Source organism: Manis pentadactyla, chromosome 5 (assembly GCF_030020395.1).
Source record: "Manis pentadactyla isolate mManPen7 chromosome 5, mManPen7.hap1, whole genome shotgun sequence".
NCBI classification, from domain to species: Eukaryota; Metazoa; Chordata; class Mammalia; order Pholidota; family Manidae; genus Manis; species Manis pentadactyla.
This window is the reverse complement of record NC_080023.1, coordinates 159,037,768-159,059,300: the sequence shown is the minus strand read 5'-3', so window position 1 is coordinate 159,059,300 and position 21,533 is coordinate 159,037,768. Positions and strand designations below refer to the sequence as shown.

General features: G+C 45.6%; 1 protein-coding gene across 1 annotated transcript in view; it reads right to left on the bottom strand.

Moving 5' to 3' along the window:
• Nucleotides 1-1,626: 1,626 nt before the first annotated feature.
• LOC118920853 (lipopolysaccharide-binding protein-like) overlaps nucleotides 1,627-21,533 on the bottom strand; it is a 30,363-nt gene continuing 10,456 nt past the window's right edge. Inside the window, exons 5-15 of the mRNA XM_036902301.2 lie at nucleotides 19,797-19,860; nucleotides 17,312-17,375; nucleotides 16,143-16,234; nucleotides 14,501-14,677; nucleotides 10,363-10,422; nucleotides 9,335-9,505; nucleotides 6,210-6,277; nucleotides 4,521-4,566; nucleotides 3,567-3,630; nucleotides 2,638-2,714; nucleotides 1,627-1,760 (exon numbers count right to left, since the gene is read on the bottom strand). Coding sequence (XP_036758196.2) covers nucleotides 1,728-1,760; nucleotides 2,638-2,714; nucleotides 3,567-3,630; nucleotides 4,521-4,566; nucleotides 6,210-6,277; nucleotides 9,335-9,505; nucleotides 10,363-10,422; nucleotides 14,501-14,677; nucleotides 16,143-16,234; nucleotides 17,312-17,375; nucleotides 19,797-19,860 — 916 coding nt within the window. The 3' untranslated portion in view covers nucleotides 1,627-1,727. The remainder of the gene's footprint in view (nucleotides 1,761-2,637; nucleotides 2,715-3,566; nucleotides 3,631-4,520; nucleotides 4,567-6,209; nucleotides 6,278-9,334; nucleotides 9,506-10,362; nucleotides 10,423-14,500; nucleotides 14,678-16,142; nucleotides 16,235-17,311; nucleotides 17,376-19,796; nucleotides 19,861-21,533) is intronic.

Below are 21,533 nucleotides of genomic sequence, written 5' to 3'. Positions count from 1 at the left end.
TAGGTGTTGGGCATACAGCTCTGAACAAAATGAACAGAGTACCTCAGAGCTTTAGAATTGCCGTCCATTGTGGTGGGCCACAAGTGGCCATTTAAATTGATTTAAATACAATTTTAAAACCCAGGACTTGAGCTGCACCAGCCATTTTTCAAATCTCGATAGCCACAGGTGGCTGCTATGTCGGTGCACATGGAGTGTTTCCATCATCGAAAGCAGCTCAGGCAGCACTGGTGTAGAAGATAAGGAGTTGAAGGCTAATTATTTGAAGAGCATTGCTGGGACATCTTTCCGGAAAGGCTATTTGAAGGAGTCCAAAGAGGGCTGGAGCTCCATCCCTGCAGGTTAGGGCTGTTACGAGTTTGTGGGGTGGGTAAAGCTGGGGAGGCAATCTGCTGCTGGTGCGAGACGGCCAGTTTTGGGGTCATAAACCTGGGGTCTAACCCAGCTGGGTGAGAGGCAAGATTCATCACTGGCCCCAAGACCGCTTTATTACTCTATGACAAGGTGTGGTATTTTAGTAATTTCCTAATTGTAAGCCAGACTCGCATCAATCCTATTTGTTCCTGATAGAATATTCTTTTGGACCAGTGTTGGCAAACTATGGTCTACCACTCAGATCTGGCCTGCTGCCTCTTTTTGTAAATAAAATTTTACTGGAATGCAACCACACTCATTTACTGTTGGGGGCTGTTCTCTGCAACAGTGATAATGTTGAATAGTTTCAACAGAGATGAAATGGGTGTCAAAGCCTAAAAGATTTACTCTCTGGACCTTTACAGAAAATGTTTGCTGGCCCCTGGTTTTGGCTGTAGCTTGATGAAGACAGAGGCTATATATTTTTCTCTTAACTCTATTCCTCCTAAAGCACCAATCCCAGAGACAGAAGCCAGTGCAGGCAAATTCCCAGAAAATGGAAATCAAGGTTTGTTGAATAAATGTGTAAATCGTATATGGTTGACTCTTGAACAAAGGGGTTTGAATTGTGTGGGTCCACATATATGTGGATTTTTTTTCAATAAATATATGAAAAAGCTTTTGGAGCTCTGCAGCAATTCGAAAATTTTTCTCTAGCTTTATTGTAACAGTACAGTTTATAGTATTATTCAAAATATGTGTTAACAGAAAGGCTTTTGGCCAACTATAGGCTATTAGTAAAATCCTAGGGGAGCAGATGTTATAAGCAGATTTTCAACCGCACAGGGTCGGCACCCCAACCCCTTTGTTCAGCTGTGGAGGCTGGGCGGTCTGTGTTCCCCTCTCAGTGTTACACACCAAGGAAGTGGCAGAACAAGGCTTGGGCCCACTGCTGTCTGACTTGCTTCCACAACCATGACATCAGATGACATGTACAACATAGTTGCTCTACATGTGTAATGTTGACCAGGATGCCTTGGCTACGTGGTGCCCAGACACTGTTCATGCTTTTTCCTTTACTGAAGTTGTTTCTAGCAGCAGACAAGGAGACGGGGTTGTGCTCCCCGCAGGCTGAGGACAGCTGCAGAGAGAGCGTGTAAGGACATGGGAAGGAGAAAGAAGAAAGGTGGGGAAGGTGTTCCAGGGTCAGGCATGTCTTCAGGTGCCACAGGCTCCCTGGTGACTTTGGAGAGGGGGTGTTACTGGGAGTCACGGCTGAGTGGCAGCTTCTGGACCCTCATAAGGGCAGGGGCAGGTCCAGCTGTTGTGTTATCCACCCTTCCAGCTACAGCTGCTGCTCCTGAATCTTCAGCCTAATCAATGTTGGCCCCTAAGAGCAGGAAGTCCTGGAGAGAAGGCAAAAGGGCAGATGAGATCATTTTCTGAGCTGCATAGGATAGGAGCTTCCTGAAAGGGAGACCTTTACTGGGAGAGGCAAGTCCTCACCCAAAAACCAGGTCAGTGCAAAAAACCAAGTCCTTAGGCCTTGGAGCCTTTTAAAAACACTGTTCCATCAGCTGTCTACCCTGAGGAGTTTATCTGCATTTCCCAATCAGATGTCTGGAAGACATCATAAATGTCACTTTCCTCCAAAATTTTTTTTCCCAAGAAAACAATGCACACCTGGGTGCTGCCTAAGTTTATTCCCCTCACAGGACAATTTAGGAGGATGCAGTCCAGGATTACCTTGGAGTAATATTTTATGAACAGTGAAGCCATTGGCAAACCAGTAACTCTGGATTTATATCATAAAGTGTATTAGGATTGTCCCTGTTCCTGCCCCTGACAGGTGTCGTCCTCTTGAAGGCCTGGCCAGTTTTCCTGCAGGACCATTCCTTGCTGCTGTAGGGAAGGCTGGTGGCCCACTGTGGCTTCCACACCACTGAGAAGATCTGCGCTTGTTCAGGTGGCCCCTCATCAACCCAGAAGTGGTGCGTCTAATCTGACCCCTTTGCACACTCTCCTGCCCTGTCTGGCTAATGGGCCTGGCACATTGTAGATGCTCAATGTGCTTGAAGTGAAGTATTGGGAACTGAGATACTCTAATGAAGCCAAGGCTCCAGATAATCAAAACCTGACATTTATACTCCAAAATTTGAAATGAAAATATTTTTTCTATAAAAATTATGTCCATGATATAAGTAGCAGTCAGGGGCTCCCCCTAGTGTCCATCAGCTCAGAAGCAGCCCTCCCAGGAGATCGTAGACCCCACTTTTCACTGACCTTGTGGATTTGGAGCTCCAAGCTGTTGAGGGTGGTGTCCCTTGGCAGAGGGAGTGGGAAGCCCGCTTCAAGCTTTGCTGGAAGACAAACAGCAGAGAGGTGGGCTGGGCAGGGAAGACTGGGGAGGTGAACGAGTAGCCCATTGCATTTGCAGCTGGACAGGGTGGGGGCAACGGAAATGTGGTAGGTTATTGGATTCAGGTTGATGTGTTGGGAAATGCCTGGTGAATGCAGCCTCTGCAGGAGTGGACAGATGTGGACAGCCTTGGGCTTCCCTTAGCCCTTTTCCAAGCCTTCCCTCATCAAGTGGCCAGGGCTGGGGCATGCAGTGTTTATATCCCAAGGACCACCGTCCATCCCCCAACTTTCTCTTCCAGGCCATTTCTGCTGCTCTTATCTCAGTCATAAAAGGGAGATCCTGAGGCCACTTGGAGAGGGCAGTGGCATGGGAGGAGGCCTGTTGTGTTCTCAGGCAGCCCCTGTCCTAGTCGCTACTTCCATCAAGGTCACCCAGCATGTCAGTGACCTGACCTGGCCCAGAACCCAGGTGTGCTGACTCCAGGTGTTCTCCATGAGCCAACTGCAATGCCCTGCCTCTCTTGGCCCCAACTTCTTGTGTTTTGGGATTCAACTTGGTCCTCACGTCCTGGAAGTTTAGATTGACCTGTGAGTCATGTTCAGTGCCTCCTAGTTCCCATGGCCTCCTGTGCTACCTTCTGTGGCATTTATCACACTATGTTGTCATTGCCTGTTACACAACTGCCTTCCCAACAAAATGTGAACTCCGTGAGGCAAGGGTCATGGATTGCCAGTACCCCAGCCAGCACAGAAGAGGGGTTCAACTTATGCAATGACTGAATGAACTGTGAATCCTACAGAAACGATAGCTTTAACCTTTGCATGGGACAATCAGTAGTAGCTATTCATACCGTTGAGATAGGGGTATATAGTGTGGAGTGCGTAGTAATTGAGGACGGCTTCCATCAGCTGCACCTGTAGCAGGGAAGGGGCCAGAGCAAAGGGATCAAATAAAACATGAATAAAAACAATAGTCTAAGGGAGGAACATCTGACCCCCACCTCTGGGAACATTGATGTGTCATCCCATTTACAAAATGGAGGTTGGCCATTACTATCACCATTACAGATAAGCAGCTCTTGTTCACAACCCCCCAAACCCCAAATCTCTGAAATTCATTGTCCGTAAGGGGTGCAGCCTCATTTTATGGCAAAACATGACCTGAACTGTCATGGGGGCATTTAGTGCTTCTTTATCCCACTTTCAGTGAATGTTTTAAAAACTTGTTGAAATATTAATGTGTTTGATTATAGAGTGCTGCCCCAGATCCTGCTGGAAGAGTTCCATTCCATGGTACATACCCCCTATGACCTCTCAAAAATTCTCAATTCTGAAACCCACCAGTCCTAAGGCTTTGGATGAGGGATTGTGCACCTGGGCCACTGTTAATACAATAATGAACATACACTGAGAGCTCACTATGTGTGAAATATTTTGTCTTATTGAATTCATTGCCTCATTTCATATTACAGCCCTCCTTTGAGATGGATGCTGTCATTCCTATTTTAGTTAAGGAAACAGGCTCAGAAAGGTTAAGGGATTTGCCCAAGGTCACACAGTAACAAGGGGCAGGGCTGGTCTAAGAGCCCAGGTCTGTCTAGCTCCAAAGCTCATGCTCTTACTGGCCATGCCCTGTCGCCCCTGTAGCCCTCAGGCACTGCCCTAGGAGGCTTAAATTTCAGATGGGGTGTCATTTCCTGCAAGCCTGCAATGCATCTTTATCTGGGACCTTGTCATTTTTCCTGGTGCCCCTGAAGTCCTGCTGGGAGGAGACATGGAAGAAATGCTGAGAGGAAACAACTCACACTGAATAAACGGACATTGGAGTGTTTCAGTTCCAGTTTCAGCTTACTGTAGAGAGAAAGAGAAGATCAGGTCACCCCAAGCCATGGCTGGTACTTTCTTGCAGTGTCCCCAGTGGGGTGTGCAGTGCCTAGGGACAACGGCATTTCTGGGGGCTGGACACCCAAGGGTTCCTCTGCAATGTGGTGCTTGTGGGTTTAAGGCTCTAAGCGTGCACTGTGAATGAGGAAGAATAGCATTGTTAGAAGTAATGTTTGCTGAGCATTTTGAATAACTTGAAGAAATTCTGATATAAATATTAACTGGAAAAAGTGAAATCCAAAAAGTGATGCACTGTATGTACAAACTTGTATACTGTATGTAAGCTGTGTAAAAAATGTATTAAAACTGTAGGAAACATGGAACTATTAATGGTCATAGTTTCTAGGAGGCAAGGTTATGGGTGATTTTATTTTTATATGCTTTTGTAATTTCCAGTTTTTTCTTGCCATGACTATGCATTCGTTTTACAGTATGGGAATAGACAATAACACGACAAAGAGGCACCACAAGGCTGCTGGCAGGCGGCTGGCACCCAAGAAGGTAAAGGAAGCCAAGGGACCAAGGGTACCACGATTGCTGTCACTGTAGAAGCCAAGCCCAGCTTCCCCACAGAGCCCCTGGTAACAGGCTTTCCTCTGGGCTGCTGACCTAGTTCCCTTGGTCACGGATTCTAATTGCCCTGGGCAGATCTCTTTGTTTCTGCTCATAGGTCAGAGTAGCTTTGATAATTCCTTGATAAGATAATTGTAAAAGATCCTCTCAAATCCTCACTTTGCTATCCTTCCTTATATTGCAGAAGCCCCCAAGCCATGTCAATGCATCAAATCAAATTCTGGGACCTCCAAAAACCCCAAATGCTCACCATTTGCTTCTCTTTTTAAAGATTCCTTAAGGAGAGGTTCATTTTGATGGTGTCAGGGCCTTCTGTCAGCCCATAAGCATCTAACTTTATTAGAGGCCAGAAATGAATTCCTTGATGAACATTTTGTGCCCGTACCTCAGCAGGGAGCCGCACCCAGAGTGGGGGAGAAGTGGGGCACGGACAGAGGACATCACTAGAGCAGGTGCTGGTCCCAGCAGGCGGTACAGTCCCTCCTGCTCAAAGCCTGGACTCCCCACTGACTCACTGGTCAAATAAAGTCTTGCCTATTGATTGCTTATATGGGCAGTGGACTAATAAGTGAGTGGTTTGGGGGTGCCTTTAATCCTGCATCCAAAATCTCCACTTTTTGATGTGTAATACTGACAGTTTTTTTCTATCTATATGTAAATTCCTTAACTAACACAGCTTCAAGTCCCACTTCCAACTAGGTTATCATTTTGAAGTCCTCCCTCTGTAGAAATCCCAGCTCCTGATGCCTGAGACGGGGGTGGGGGTGGGGGGGAGTGAAAATCCAAACTGGTAGAGGACCTGAAGTAGCCTGTGCTCCTGGGCAACTTTTCTCAGCTTCTGGCTTTTACCCTGAGGTATTGTCAGTATGCCTTTTCCAGAGGGATACCTGAATTAGAGAATGAGCCAGCCCCAGTGGAGGTCTCTGTGTCCAAGGGTCTACCCCAGCCCCACCAGTGAACCAGACTAGATGCTCTGGCCACTGTCTGGGTATCCCCATCCTGCCCCCTTATCTCCCCCCCGACCTGTGGCCTCTTACCTTCCTGTAGTCACTGAACCAGTGATCCTTCCGGAGCTCACACTGATGGTGGCAGAGATGTTGGTTCTCTAGAAAAGTGAAAGGGGATGACCTAGACTCAGCCTACACAGGCATCCTGTTGGCTCCCAGTCCAGGAGACAAACCTCCAGAAATGGAAACCACAGCCACATGTGGGACTCAGGTGAAAAATAGCTACCCAAGGATCATGGACTGAGGATGTGGGATGTTGGTGACTCCACAGCTGACTTAAAGAAAGGTGAGCAGAGGTTTAAGAGGTCTCCATCCGCATGGAAGCATCAAGAAGGAATGAGCCCAAACTAAAGACACAGAGTATTCGAATAAGGAGATCATCTGCCTGTCAACATGACTGAGCTGTGCAGCAGGCTACCATGGGAAGTTCAGAGTCCCTGATACCTAAGGACCTTTAAAGATACCACCAGCTGGCATATTTGTGTTTGAGGCAGAGTTGAGGATGAAGCCTGGCCTGTTGAAGGGTGGGGTTGAACCAGGTGACTGTACCTGGAGGCTCCATAAAGCCCTATTCCCATCTATGATGACTAATTGTTCTGAGTCCACTTCCTCTTACCAGGAGGTGGGTTCTTGTCTGCAACACCTGAGTGAGTGTTTGTGGTGGCATCCCTGAACAGCTCCACTTGGAAACCTAACTGATGTCCCAGGGGCTTGTGATGAGAAAAAGGAAGGATTATTTGTATCCCATCAGAGGACAGAAGGCTGGCTTCTACTCAGGCATGGACAAGAACAACATCAGCTGGAACAGTGACCAAGAAGTACTGAAAATGGACAAGGAAGGTCCTGCTATGTGTTTACCAAGACATTTCCTTTATTACCTGGCCACCCAGGTGGATATTTCCCAGCATCCTTTGCAGTTAGGTGTGGCCATGTCAATGAGTTCTGGTCAGTGGAATGTGGGCATAAGTGATGTTGCTTCCAGACCTGGTCTTGGATTTCACAGCTTCCAGAACTGTGAGAAACAAATTTCTGTTGTTTAAGCCCCCAAGTCTACAGTATTTTGTTAATGGCAACCTGAGTTAAGGCAGCAACTGAAAAATATGGTGCCACTTTCTTTTGGACTCCGTGGTTTCTGATGAAAAACATGCTGCCATTGGAATCGTTTTTCTCCTATAGATAAGGTGCCATCTCCCCCTGGATGCTTTCAAGATTTTTTTCTTTGTCCTTAGTTTCCAGAAATTTAATATGTGTCTTGGCATAGATTTCTTTGGGATTATCCTATTTGGAGTGTGCTGTAGTTTTATGTCTTGCTAAATTTGGGACATTTTCTGCCACAGTTTCTCTGAGTATTTTTTTCAGCCCCTCCCACTTTCTTCTTTTCTGAGACTCTGATAATGTGAAAATGATTCATTTGTTACTGACCCACACGTCCTGAGGGTCTTTTTTTTTCTTTCCCAGTCCATTATTTTCTCTGTTGTTCAGATTGGGTAATACCTATTGTTCTATCTTCTAGTTCACTTAATTTTTCCTCTGTTCCATTGACACTGCCCCAGCGGGGGTGCTGGCCCGCGTTGCTCCAGCCTCATGAGAGGGGAAGTCTGGGCTCCCTCATCAGCCTTGCTGGCAGATCCACAGGTTAGGGCCACAGTTTTTTCTCTGGTGTTTGGCTTCAGTAGAGCAGTTATTATCTCTAAAGTTTTCTTAGTAGGCTGCCCTTTTTCTGATCCTTTGACTTGAGAGAGAAAGCTTCTGTGGGAGCTGTATTTTTTTTTTGTCTGTGTCTGTTGGTATTGCTCAGTTGTTGACTTCTTCAGCCCCAAATTGGAATGTACAAAGCAAAAGAAAACCCAGGGAATTTATCATCTGCTGTTCCTTAGGTTCTGAGGTCCCTAGCTGATCCACCTCCTCCCTGCTTTTCAGTCTTCTGATGTTTGTTTTACATATAATGTCCAGGGTTTTTAGTTGTACTTAGCAGCAAAATGTGCATCCCCTACATCTTCACAGAAGTGGAAATGCTTTGCCTATTTTTTAATTGGATTATTGGTCTTTTCTTTTATTACTGAATTATAAGACTTCCTTATATATTCTGTATACACATTCCCTTATCAGATATGTGATTTGCAAATATTTTCTCTCATACAGTGGATTGTCTCTCACTTTCTTGAATGGGGCCCTTTGAAGCACAAAAGTTTTTCATTTTGTTGAAGTCCAATTTATTCATTTTCTATTTTGTTGCTTGGCTTTTGAGTCATATCTAAGAAGGCTTTGCCTAACTCAGAGTCATGAATATTCATGACTGTTTTTCCTGAGGTTTTTATAGTTTTAGCTCTCACATTTAGGTTTCTGATCCATTTGGAGTTAATTTTTGTGTCTGTATAAGGAAGGGGTCCAGTTTCATTCTTTTGCATGTGGATATCCAGTCTCTTGAAATTTTATTCTTCCCCATTGAGTTATCTTGTTCCCCTTGTTGAAAATCAGTTGACTATAAATATGGGGACTTATTTCTGGATTCTCAATTCTATTCCATTGATGTCTATCTTTGCACTAGTACCACACTATTTTGATTACTATAGCCTTACAGTAAGTTTTGATATAGGGCAGTATGAGTTTTACAACTTTATTTTTCTTTTTCAATATTGTTTTGGATCTCTGGATCCCTTGAATTTACGTATGAATTTTAAGATCACCTTGTCAGCTGGCAAAAATGCCAGCTGGGATTTTGGTAGGGACTGCATTGAATCTGTAAACTAGTTTGGAGAATATTGCCATTGTAATAGTTCTTTAAATTTTATACCTTCTTTAAAAAGGGAATTTGATTTTTACTTACAACAATTTAAATAGGGTTATGCTTAAATAAAGCAAATTTTTATAGCATATGTAACACTAAGAAAGCTAAAATCTTCCAACTTAGCTGGAGTGAAAGATTTTTAGGATTTCTTGCAAATATGACAGTGTATGATTTTATTAACTACACTCTTGGGAAGTGTGGAAGTTCAGGTCAGGAATGCAAGGTCCACTCAGACCTCTGGCAGAAATAAATGGCTGCCAGCACCTATCAGCTGTGTAGTCTCCCAGTCCTTCAGCTAAGGGAGGGTCTTACACTCATGGAAAGCATGGTACGTCCCCTTTGCTGCCCTGGCCAGGATCAGACTTACCACCCTGAGCTGGAAGAGTGGCTTGCGGTCCGAGGGGTTGGGCAGGAGGACAAAGGCCTGGATGTCTACCACTGGCATGAGGGTCATGTTTCCAGGGATGAACATCAGGAATGGAGCTGATTCGGGTGACATCTCAAGCTCAAGCTCCATATTGGGGTACAACCTGGTCAGCTGGAGAAAGAATGCAGAGACTCAGGGGATGACAAGACCCAGAGGAACCCTGACCTGTATCAGGGAAGGCCAGATGGGCAGATCCCCAAGACTCAAATTTCCAAAGGCCCTAAACCAGGAGTAGAAATATCTCAGGATGGAGGGAATTGTATTTTTCTGAATTCCCTGCCAATAGATGCCTGTTGTGGTAGGAAGGGCACACAAATAAAGTGTCTGGGATGGAAGAGACACCCCAGTAGACATGCTCCCATGACAGTGATGACCACCATACTGCCTCCTACGCAGCTCGTGTTGACTAGTATGCAGTCTGGGGCTGGCACTGAACTGCCTGGTTCAAGAGAGGGGAGGCTGTGTGCTCTTCTCCATTCTGCTTCTGCCATGTGTCAGCTATGCCCTATGTAAGCATCAAATGCATATTGGTGATTGGCCTAGTCCCAGATTATTAGCCTGATTAATATGCTCCCATTTGTGCCCTGGAAGGATCCTGCATATTTGCACTGGGTGAATCCTGTTATCTCCTATGTGATCCTCCAGCAAGTGAGGTAGGTACTATTGTCATTTCCATTTGATAAGTAAAGAAACTGAGGCCCAAGAAGATTGAGTTCCAAAGAGGGAAAACGGCAGACCCAGGATTCAAACACAGGCAGTCTGAATCTAGATCCTGCATCTTTATGCCACAAGGTGTCAGACAATGCCAGGAATTTTGTACAAAAAGATTCACTTAATAACTTTTATCTTTATCCACTGTTCTACTACATAAGCTGTTTGGAGAGAATCTATGCACCGTTCATCAGTGTCCAGATACAATCTTCACATTAGGCTAGTCTCGTCCTCTGGTGAGTGGGCAGAGATCTTACCTGAGGAACAATGGTCTGGAATGAGCTGGTGTGCAAGTGGACTGGAGAGTCCAAGGGAATCTGCGACAAGAGAAGCAGGAGGCGACAGTACTTAGAGGCATGGCCTTGGCGGTCAGACAGCCTGGCTTCACATACTGCTTCCGCCATTCCTTAGCTGACTGCTCCTTGGCAAGCTTTGTTAGGTTCTGCAGCTGAAAACGGGGGTGATGATAATAGCATTCACTGTACAGGGTGTGCGAGGATTAAATGAGAGAAAAATGAGTGAAATGCTAAGTGCAGTGCCTGGAACATAGTAAGTACTAATAAATGTCTGTTTCTGTTATTGTTAATTATTATTTCTCAGGATGTTGCCCTAAAGTGCCAGCAAGAGCTGATAACCACCACCATCGGGATTCAATGTGCTTCAGGTATGACCTCCCCCAAACTCCTTGTCTAGCCATTTCTCATGGTGCTATTCTCTACCCACACCTTTGACTTGCTGATTTTTCAGCCTGATGAGCCCTGCCTACACCTGTCCGTAGCCCACCTTTCTTGATCTCTCCTCCCTCAACATCCTCACTCTTCACGTGGGCCATTCCTATAACACTTATCTTAGTGCTTGGCTGGGAGGTGCACTGCTCAGACCTCCTTTCAAGGGGATCAGCTGGAGGAGGGCAGTTGGCGACAGCCCCAGCTGCCTCACATTCAGGCCCTGCACCATTCATGACGAGGCCACACTGTCCCAGACAGCTCCCAGCCCCTGGCTGAGCACATCCAGGGTGGTAGAGCTGGAGAATTTTGTCAGATCACAGATAAGATTTGAGATGGTTAATTAAGACAATGACCCAAACTGAAACTTAGAAGTAAGCCTGTGTGCACTGACTGCAGTAGCAGAAGCAAGAGGCCAAACAGGACAGGGTGCTGGCCCCCACAGTGTTCTGTTTTCCCCAGTGGCATGGTACCTGCAGGGTCCAGTGTACCAGGATAGGTGAGGGACCTTATTGCCAAGGGAGCCCTGAACAAAAAGCCTCCTGCTGGAGACTGTTTCAAGATGGCGGCGTGAGTAGAGCGGCGGAAATCTCCCAAAACCACATATATTTTTGAAAATACAACAAAGACAACTCTTCCTAAAAGAGAGATCAGAAGACACAGGACAACAGCCAGACCACATCCACACCTGCAAGAACCCAGCGTCTTGTGAAGGTGGGTATTGGATGATCAGCTATGGAAGTACATTTTTCTGATAATATTTCTTTCTCTTAAAAAAAAAAAAAAAAGCAGTTCCTGTGTGGTGATCTCCAATAGGTTCTTCACAATGGTATAAAGGTCATAGCAAAGTGTGGGCAAAGGGTTTGTTTGTGTTTATACAGAGGATCAAAGCCTAATTTGGCTACCCAGGAAACGAATTAAGATACGATATGAAGAAGAACTTCCAACATCAACATCCTCTGGAAGAGTCACTCCAGAAGATGATCATCAAAAAACTTCAACAGATCCTGGCGCTGTTGCAGTTGTAGCTGCATTCATCCCACCGGTTCCTGGACTTGCCATTGGAATGAAGAAGGAGATATCTAAGCTGGCCTGTGCAGACAGTAAAACAACAAATTTGACTGGATCTATACTGTTGGAACTCAACCAAGAATTAGGAGAAGTGCAAGTTGCAGTGCTCCAAAATCGTGCGACTATAGACTATCTACTGTTAAAAGAACATATGGGATGTGAACAGTTCCCAGAAATGTGTTGTTTTAATTTGTCTGATTTTTCTCAAACTATTCAAATTCAGTTAGACAATATCCATCATATCATTGATAGGTTTTCACAAATGCCTAGGGTACCTAATTGGTTTTCTTGGTTTCACTGGATATGGCTGGTAATTGTAGGTCTGCTTTTGTTATGTATCTGTATTCCTATTCTGTTAATGTGTGTATGCAATTTAATTAGTAATTTGTTAAAACCTATACATGCTTATGTTACTCTACAAGAAGATATGTCAAAGAAATAATCAATCTTCCCATGTTTTCTTCCGTCTGCTACTTCTATAGCTTTTCTTCTTCCTTCCTAATTACAACCCTTTAGTAGAATTTGTGCCTCATATAGGAAATTACCGAGTATCATAATACTTCCAAGTGGTAAAGATACCTCAAGACAAATGCTGGGCATAGAAGCCACAGGATATAAATCTGCAAAGAAGTAAAAAGCTAACCTTTTCAAAGAATATTGCTTCTCTCTCACTTACCAACTTTACATTTCCCTGTATGGCCCTGGAAGATGACTGGTTAGTCAGAGACGGGCAAGATTCCTCAAGGGAGGAACAACCTAAGACAGGCACAGTCGCAGGGGTCCATCAGGTGAGAAATTGGGGATCAACAGAGGTGAGGCTTAGAACCTCAGCCCCCTGTTTTGAGAGAAATCTTCTGCATCTGTGGATGTTTTGTTGCCCTTGTCTAGCTTGGATTAATAGTTAGTCTGTAAGCACAGACCTGATCATCTACATTTGCCTTCTTACAGCACTAATATGTTTTCTACCTTTATCTTGCATCTACCTACCACTTCAGCATTTTATTTAAAAAAAATAATAATAAGGGAGAAATGTGGGATTCACATATAAATCAAGTATAAAAATCAAATGAATAATCATATCTGACTTAATTGTTTATAGTTCATGATGCGTGATCAAAACCGAAAGTTTCTGTGATGACTGCCCTTACACTGTTCACCACGTAAGAACTTATTCACTATGTAAGAACTTGTTCACCATGTAAGAACTTGTTCGTTATGCTTCAGAAGATTGGAGACTGTTGAGAATTAGGCTTGGGATTGATTAATGATTGTGCATTGAGTCCCCTATACAGAATTTTATTGTTGTTAACAACCATTTGATCAATAAATATGAGAGATGCCCTCTCAAAATAAATAAATAAATAAATAAATGACCAAAAAAAGAGTGTATGTGAGTGGGGTGGGGGAATGGGTGAAATAGGTGAAGTGGTTTGGAGGGACAAACTGCAAACTGCAAAATACATTAGACATAGGAATGGAAGTAAAACCAGAGACTATAACCGATCACACTAGTATCTTGGTATGATAATGGGGTAACTACACTTATGGTGAGCATGTAGCATATATAATTATGAAGTCACTATGTTGTACATCTAAAACCAATATAATATTGCATATCAATTTTATTCCAATAAATAAGTAAAAAATTTAAAAATTAAAAAAAAAAAGGCTCCTGCTGTTTTATGGACCCAGGGGGAGGAGTGGAGGGGAGGGGAAGGGCCCAGAGTACAAAAGTACTGAGTACTGAGTAGACTGGAGAAAACTCTCTTCGAGGCCCTCAGTAAGGAGTCTCCGCAGAGCCACCTGAACAGAATGCGCCCAGTCCCTCAGGAGGCCTCCGAACGGAAGTGTCTAGGCCGATACTGCACCTATGCGTAAGATGGGGTGGAGGTGGAGGCAGGCCCTGGAGTCCCTGACCGCAGCTCCTCCAGGGACTGACAAGCCCTGGCCATGTACCAAGTTTGGTCTGGCGTGACCTACAGGTGGTGGTTGGCCTGGAAGATCACGTTGGATTTTAGCCCAGAGCCAGACTCTCAAGTTTCTGCCCCAGATGGTGCTCCTCTAAGAAGCAAGCTTTGCTCTGTGGCTCCTCACCCGCTTAGCCCAGACTTCTCAGAGCTGCACAGCAGGACTTTGCCTGCCCAGCCTGCCGGCCCTCCCCCTCTGCGGCACAGGCATCAGAACGGCCCTGCAGCCTGAGCGCTCCCCATCCCTGCTCCCTCCTCCCTCCTTTCTCCTTCCCTGGCATTCCCTCATCTCCCCCAAGCCTACTGCTGTCTTGGCATCTGCTGCTCAGACGACCTCACCTTGTATGACATCACACACCAGATGTGTCTCTTATTTTGTAAAAGTACTACCAATAATAGCTAATAGGTATTGTACATCAGGCACAATCTCTCATATAATCACCAGGGAACAGACACTGTTAGGATCCACATGCACAAACAGGGAAACTGAGGCACAGCCTGGCTCTGAACCCATATTTGGCAGGCTCCAAATTCCACATTCTTCCCCTGGCTCCCTAGAACACCCACAGCGGGCCTACAGCCCATTTGAGGCTTTCTCCTGGAACCCCCAGCCTCCTCCCTCCCTTACTTACATGTTCATTTTTTATGGTAAAGTTCATGCGCCCAGCCTGGTAATAAACCTGGCTGGCTGTGTTGAAGACATATTCAGAGACTGCAAAGTAGACCATGTGGTCATATTTCTGGGGCATCCTGATGGGCGGAGCATCGAAGAGGACTGGGGAGTGCAGGCTTTGGCCAAAGAATTCACCCTGGAGACAGAAGAACCTATCAGCCTTCTAAGGTTTGTACCAGAGAGGGTATCAGGCAGAAGGGTTTAAATCCTGTCTGGGGGAGGCCTTCTGTATCCTGGGTGGTGGTAGATCCTCTCCCAAATGTGGGGTCAGGGGTCCTGAAAGATTCCTTCTGGGCCCACAACAACCAGGCCCAGACAGCTGCCTGAACTCCCCCATTAGAGAGTCATTCCTTTGGGTGTGGAGGTATGTCATGTCCTGTGTTCTCCCAGGCTGGGATAGGACAGGAAGCACAGCCCGGTAGCGAAGAGCATGAGCTGCAGAGCTTGACTGTGTAGGTTTGAATCCTGGCCTGTCACTCACTAGCTCTGGGGTCTTGGGCAAGTCTCCAACTTGCTTGTGCCTCAACTCTTCGCCTGTAAAATGAGGATGATGCTGATGGTTCCTACTTCGTAGAGGAAGCACGAATCTTCAGTAAGTTAATATTTGTACAGCTACTTAGGACAGTGTCTGGCACATAGTAAGAAGCAAATAAGTGATGGTTCAATAAATAACATTGAAGGGGGAGGCTCAACCCACAGGGGAGCTGTGGAAGAGACAGGAATGAAAGGGCACCGTAGAGTTTCCTATCCCTGCTGTAACAGATACCCATCATCTTAGTGGCTTGAAACAACCCAGATTTATTCCCTTACATTTCTGGTGGTCAGAAGCCTACATTTTAAATGTCACCAGCCTATAACCCTAGAGGCTCCAAAGGCAAGTCTGCTTCCTTATTTTTCTACCTTCTAGGGGCCACCTGCTCTCCTTGGCTTGTGTTCCCTCGCTGCACTTCAACCTCTTGCTTCCATCATCACGTTGCCTTCTGTCCATTATCTCTTGCCTCCCTTTTATAAGGACCCCTGTGATTACAGTGAGCCTGGCCCATTAGCCCAGGATAATCTCCCCTTCTCAAGATCCTTAATCTAGTGATGTGTGCAAAGTCTGTTTTGCCATGTAAGGTAACATTTACAGATTCCAAAGATTAGAACACGGACATTCTAGGGAGCCATTCTTTAGTCTACTCTGTGGGTCAGGAGGGTGGTAACAGCAGTGTTACCTTATACAGGTTCTACGTGCCAGGCCTTGCTGAGCACTTCAAATGTATCTAACTTAACTCCTACAGCAACTTTATAAGATAAGGCTATTACTATTCCAATTCAAAAAAGGCTCAGAGAGGTTAAGTAATTCTCACAAGATTCCCCAGTACATAAGTGGTAGAGCCAGGATTTGGACTCCAGACAGATTTACTGTGTTGGTTCTGAGACTTTGTCTTTGGTTTTGCTCTGCAGTGCTGAGTACCACACCTGCCCACTGTGGGCACTGGCCAGGCATGTATACTGACAGGCAAATGTCTGGAGAAGTGGGGTAGGGAGTGCATTCTGGGATGCAGAACTAATTTTCTGCCAGCCCTCAGCTCTAAGGCCCTTTCTCCATAGCCCCTTACCTTGAAGGATGTGTCCAGGAATTGAGAGGTCACCTGGGGAGCTCCTACTAAACTGTAGTCAATACCAGCAACCTGGTCGATCATCAACGTAACTGTGGAACAGGAAAGAGAGAGTGCTATGAACAGGGTAGCCAAACACAGTTGTGCCAATTGTGCATTGCACAATTTCAGGGAGTTCCTTTCACATAGACTGTTGAATGGAAATGGGCCTGGGGCTGACCCACAGTACCTTCAGTCACAAAAAGTGATTTATTTATGCATGCATTCACTCATTCATTCATTCAGTATTTATTGAGCACCTGCTACATGCCAGGCACAATGCAAGGGGCTGATGAACAGCTGAGTGAGTCAAAGTCCCTGTCCTCATGGACTGACTGTCCAGAAGGGGAAAAAGATAATCAAGTAAATGTACAATTGCAACTGTTAGGTAGATATATCCATAGGATGACACCAGCCATATAACGGAGTAAAGTAAAGTGAGGGTTGGAAACTTGATTTGGATGGGGTGAGAAGAGGTGTTGCTCAGGCTGAGATCTGAAGTAGGAGTAGGTGTTGATGGGTGAGGGGGTGAATGTGGAGGAGGGGCATTCCCGGCTGAGGGAATGACATCTACGAAGATCTTGCAGAGTACAGAGCATCGTCTATTAGAGGAGCTACAGGGACCTGTGTCTGGGCAAGTTACCAGACCATGCAAGGCCTTGTCACAGCAGCTTGGCTCTGTACTCTGAGCCAGAGGAGTCTCTGGTGGATTTCAAGAAGAGGGGTCCTGACCTGATGTGTGATGTGAAAGGTCCTGTGGCAGCCAGAGGGGCAGGGCTGGCAGGGCTGGCAGGGCCCAACCCCAGCACTGCACATGCAGCTCAGAGCTCCTCTGTTTTGTTGTAGCAGCCAGTACAGAGCCAACACCTGATTCGGCTACATATTTGTCATCCTCTGCCCTCCTCATACTCCCAGCAGGATTCTGAGTCACCGCCCTGGTCACTTTCCCCCACCCCCAGAGAACAGACCTCCAAGAGAGGTGGTCATCCCATATCCGACTCTGGTGGATGGAGAGGTACTCAGTGGGGGAAGATCCTCCCAGGGCCCTTGGGAGATGATGGTGATGGCTCCTGGGTAACTGGGCACCATGGAACCTGATGGCACCCAGAGAAGTGAGGGGGACTCCAAACCTGGCAGAGTCCGCAGATAGGGCTCCAAGTATGAGACTGTTGACTTCCTGACCATTTCGCAGATCTGTCGAAAGTGGATGAGAAAGCCTGGTGAGCCCTCCCTCCACCTGGCAATGCCCCTGCCCCCTCCCTCCCACCACTCCAGGGACTGGGGCTTATATCTCACCCTGTAGGTAGGCATATGATGAAAGGGAGCAGAGAGCACTACCCCCACAACGCACAACACTTGGTCACCATCCCATTGGGGCTGGACTGTCACACAGGTGGGCCAGCTTAAATTCCTAACTGCCCTGGAACTCACATTAAAAGTGGATGGCAGTCAGGCTGGCACTGCTCTACTGTCACTGCCCTCCATTCAGTGTCTTGGCAGCTAAGTGGAAAGAAGTGCAGTACAAAACTGCATCTATTAGAGAGCAGAGGGGATAAAGCAGAGAGCTTCTAGGTACAAGAGGGAGATGTGGCATCAGAGGCCCCGTCGCCCCATTCCCCAGCCTCCTTGCCTCTTCCTGCTCAGATGCCTGGCCATCTGGGAATAAGGGATCCTAAGGAGCATGGTGCCTGGTCTGCAAGCAGTACTGAGTGGAGCCACCAGATGGCCCCAAAGCAAAGCCAGAAAGAAGGTTGTTTGGAGCATTGTATTCCCGTCAGCCAGGAATGTTCTCAACAAGTCAGGAATTCCAGTTTGGGAGATCTTAGAAGTCTCTAGTTTTGTGATTTCTTAACTTCAGCTATTCCTACACTATCCCTGTGACTTTGCCTTTCTCACTTACTAATTTACTTAATATTTTCTTTATACCACGTGGCCATTTAAAGATTGCATTAACACTGGACATTTGGTATCACTCATGTCAAGGGAAAACCAGTATCCCTTGGCATAAACAGGATATAACAGGGACAAAGAATACAAGGGATTGAAAAAACTCTCTGGAAGTCTGGCTAGATACTGTTGCCTATTAGATAAAGCCTCTTTATTGTTAAACAAAAGTGCTATGGTATATTAACCCCAGGCTGAGGCTTCCCCTTTGACATGAAGAAGAAAGAGAAAGACTATAGAGGGAATCGCTTGTTCATTCTATCATTCTGCATAGTTTAATATGGAGGCTTCACATCACTTAAAACAACTCTCCATTTGGAGGAAGTTTCTCCACTTTGAGAACCTTTGTTTTGTGCAAACTCCAAGCCACCGTAGCCTGTGTCAGGTGGGCCTGGCTTGGCCTCTCCTGGAACAGTGGGTAAAAGGGGTGCTACCCAGGCAGCCCGCCCTTCTGAGGCCTGAATCCGTCCACCCCATGTCCCTTGGTCAGAGGTCCTCTCTCTGTGGAGCTACCTGGGACTTGGCAATCATGGCCCTTTGGAGGCTGAAGCCAGTGACCATATCCCCTGAAACTGTCCATTCCTTGGGCTCAGCCTCTAGCACTGGCCCCATTCATCCCTGGACACATGGTACCAGGGTTTTGTGGGCTATGTTTCCTGTATTTGTAGGGCAGAGAGCACAACTTGCCTGCTGCTGCACAAGACTACTGGGAGCACACGTGGCAAAGAAAATCACCTCGCCCCATTTACCCACCTCTCGCTCTGTACCAGGCACCAGGGAGTGCTTGTGTATATGTTATACGGGCCTCACAACAGCCCTGCAAAGTAGATGCTATGATTATTCCTTTTAATAGACAAGAATTGTAAGGGTCAGACAGATTAAGCCAGTCACTGAGGCATCATGGTCCGCAAAGTGACAGAGCTGGGATTTAAACCCTAATTGTCTGCAGGGCTCAAAAGTAAAGATTCAAGGAGATGAAACCCAGTTGAGAAATGACTCTGTGGTGGTAATAATGTCAAGTGCTCTGAACATATCCCTTGTACCCGGCTCTCTCTGTGGTTATCTAAGCAAATCCTTGCCATCCCCCTTCAAGATAGGGGCCATTGTTCCCATTTTATAAATGAAGAAAGAGACTGAGGTTCTGGGGGTAGAAGGCATCCACTTGCCCAAAGATACACGGAGGGTAAATGGAAGAGGCACCTCTTTGCCTCCAAGACCAAGGCTTTTTCCAGAGATGGGAGACACGGAGGGCAAACCCCACTTCTATTCTCAGTACGGTGCCTTTGTTTTGGTGGGGAAGTCTTATTTAATAAATGGTTTCCTCCACTCAAGGTGAGAAAGCTATCCTAGTTTTTCTCCTTTAAAGTTTTAGATCTCTTTAGGCATTTAAATCTGTAGACCATCTGGAGTTGCTTTTTGTGTATGGTGTGAGGGAAGGATCTAAAGTCACTTCTCCATAACTCTAATATTATCTACAGCTAGAAATCAGTTCCATTCAGCATATGTGGTCGTACAAACCTGAGAAAGCCTTGAAGTTTGCCTTTTCACTATGATTGAAGGACTTGCTAAGGAAATTCAAATGACAGCGTACTTAAGAGACAAAGTCGTTTCTGAGCATACTTGTGCTAAGCTACTTGTGCTAACTACAGATCTACTTATCCTTCTGTTTACCTTTTGTTCCAATATATTTTTGACACTATTTTCGATTTTTTCATGGAAGAGTTTCAGGATCCAGCTGGAGAAAAGAGTAGAGGGTCAGGATCTACTTTGTGATTAATTAGGATTTACAAGAGGTGGGGCACCCATGGACCTGATCTTTCCCCATGTTAACCCAAGGAGGCACCCAGCCAGATGAGTTTAGTCCAAGGGAAGGTGACCCATAGTATTCTCCTGAATCAGAAATGGAAGTGGGAGAGGCTAAATCACGGTTGGGGTGTTAATCATGTATATCTGTGGTTTTAGCCTCTCCGGCATCCTTTTCCTTCCTTAAAACCCACTCCTTCCCCATTTCTAGTCTTTGTGGTTCAGTGGGACTAAACCAACTTCTATTCCTGGATCTAAGGGGCGGCGGTCCTAGACTCCGGCTCAGCTAGTAAGAGTCCATAAAGATTGGTCCAGAGATGGGCACGTGACCCCACACTGCCCACTGAGAGCTTCCCCCAGTTTTCCCAGGCGCTGTAGGAAAGGCTGCTCCCACTTGCTGAGATCATGGGCCCTGAGAACAGAGGAGGACCAGAGCTTCCGGTGACCATGTCTACTACTGCAAGGGTGGGGAACTCTGCCTGAGAATGAAGCAGCCCCGAGGTACAGAGAGATTCCTGGTGACATTGGTCGAACACCTGGATCCCATCATAGCTTTGGATACATCCATGGGCTTTTCACATATATGTGAGCCAGTCAAATCCATTCTTAATGCCTAAATATCTGAATTGAATTTTTGTAACTTGCAACTTAAAGGAGCCTGGTGAATTTAGAGGTCAAAAGTCTTGAAGACTGGGGAGGGTGCAAAATGGACTAAGAAGGATAGGAATAGCTATGAATTAGACTGTTTAGAGAAAATGAAATACGTGGCTCTTAAGATAAACACTAATTAAACCTGAGATGCCCTCACTGTTCAGACTGGCAAAAAGCTAAATCTTTGATAGCACCCTGTGCTGGTGATAGTGTGAAGAAGCAGACTTTCTACCTTCCTAGTGGAAGTGGGAACTGCTAAACCTCTTGGAAGGCAATTTTTTAGTGTATATTTAAATTACAGAATGCACATACTAGTTTAAGAATTTATCCTACAATTTGCCCAGATGCAAAATAATATGATGTACAAGGTTATCCTTGGTAACATTGTTTGTAATAGCAAAAGACTGGAAGAAACCATCCCTACTCTCCCAACTAAAAGTCTAACGATTGAGGACTAACTATACATTTTACTGTCTACATATAATGGAGTACTTTGAAAAGGAAATTCTTGTGTTCTGGTGTGGAAGGGCTTACAAATACATTGTTAAGTAAGAAAAGCTAGCATCTTACTACGCTGATGGACACTCACTGCAATGGGGTGTGTGGGGGGGACTTGATAACATGAGTGAATGTAGTAACCACAGTGTTGCTCGTGAGAAACCGTCATAAGGTTGTATATCAGTGACATCTTAAAAAAATAATGTGATCCAGGGGATGCTTCACTGAAAATATTTTTAAAAAAGTGAGGAAAGTTAGGGACATAATACTGTATGTAGCATGCTACCATTTGTGTGAAAAATAAAAGAATAAAATACCTAAATGTGCAGGCCCGGGCTCTCTCAGGAATGATACGTAAGACACTGTTACCGTTGGTTGCTTCCGGCAAGGAGAACCATTTGGTAGGGTACCAGACTGGAGAGACATTTTTTAATTCTGCACCCTTTTAGGTTTTTT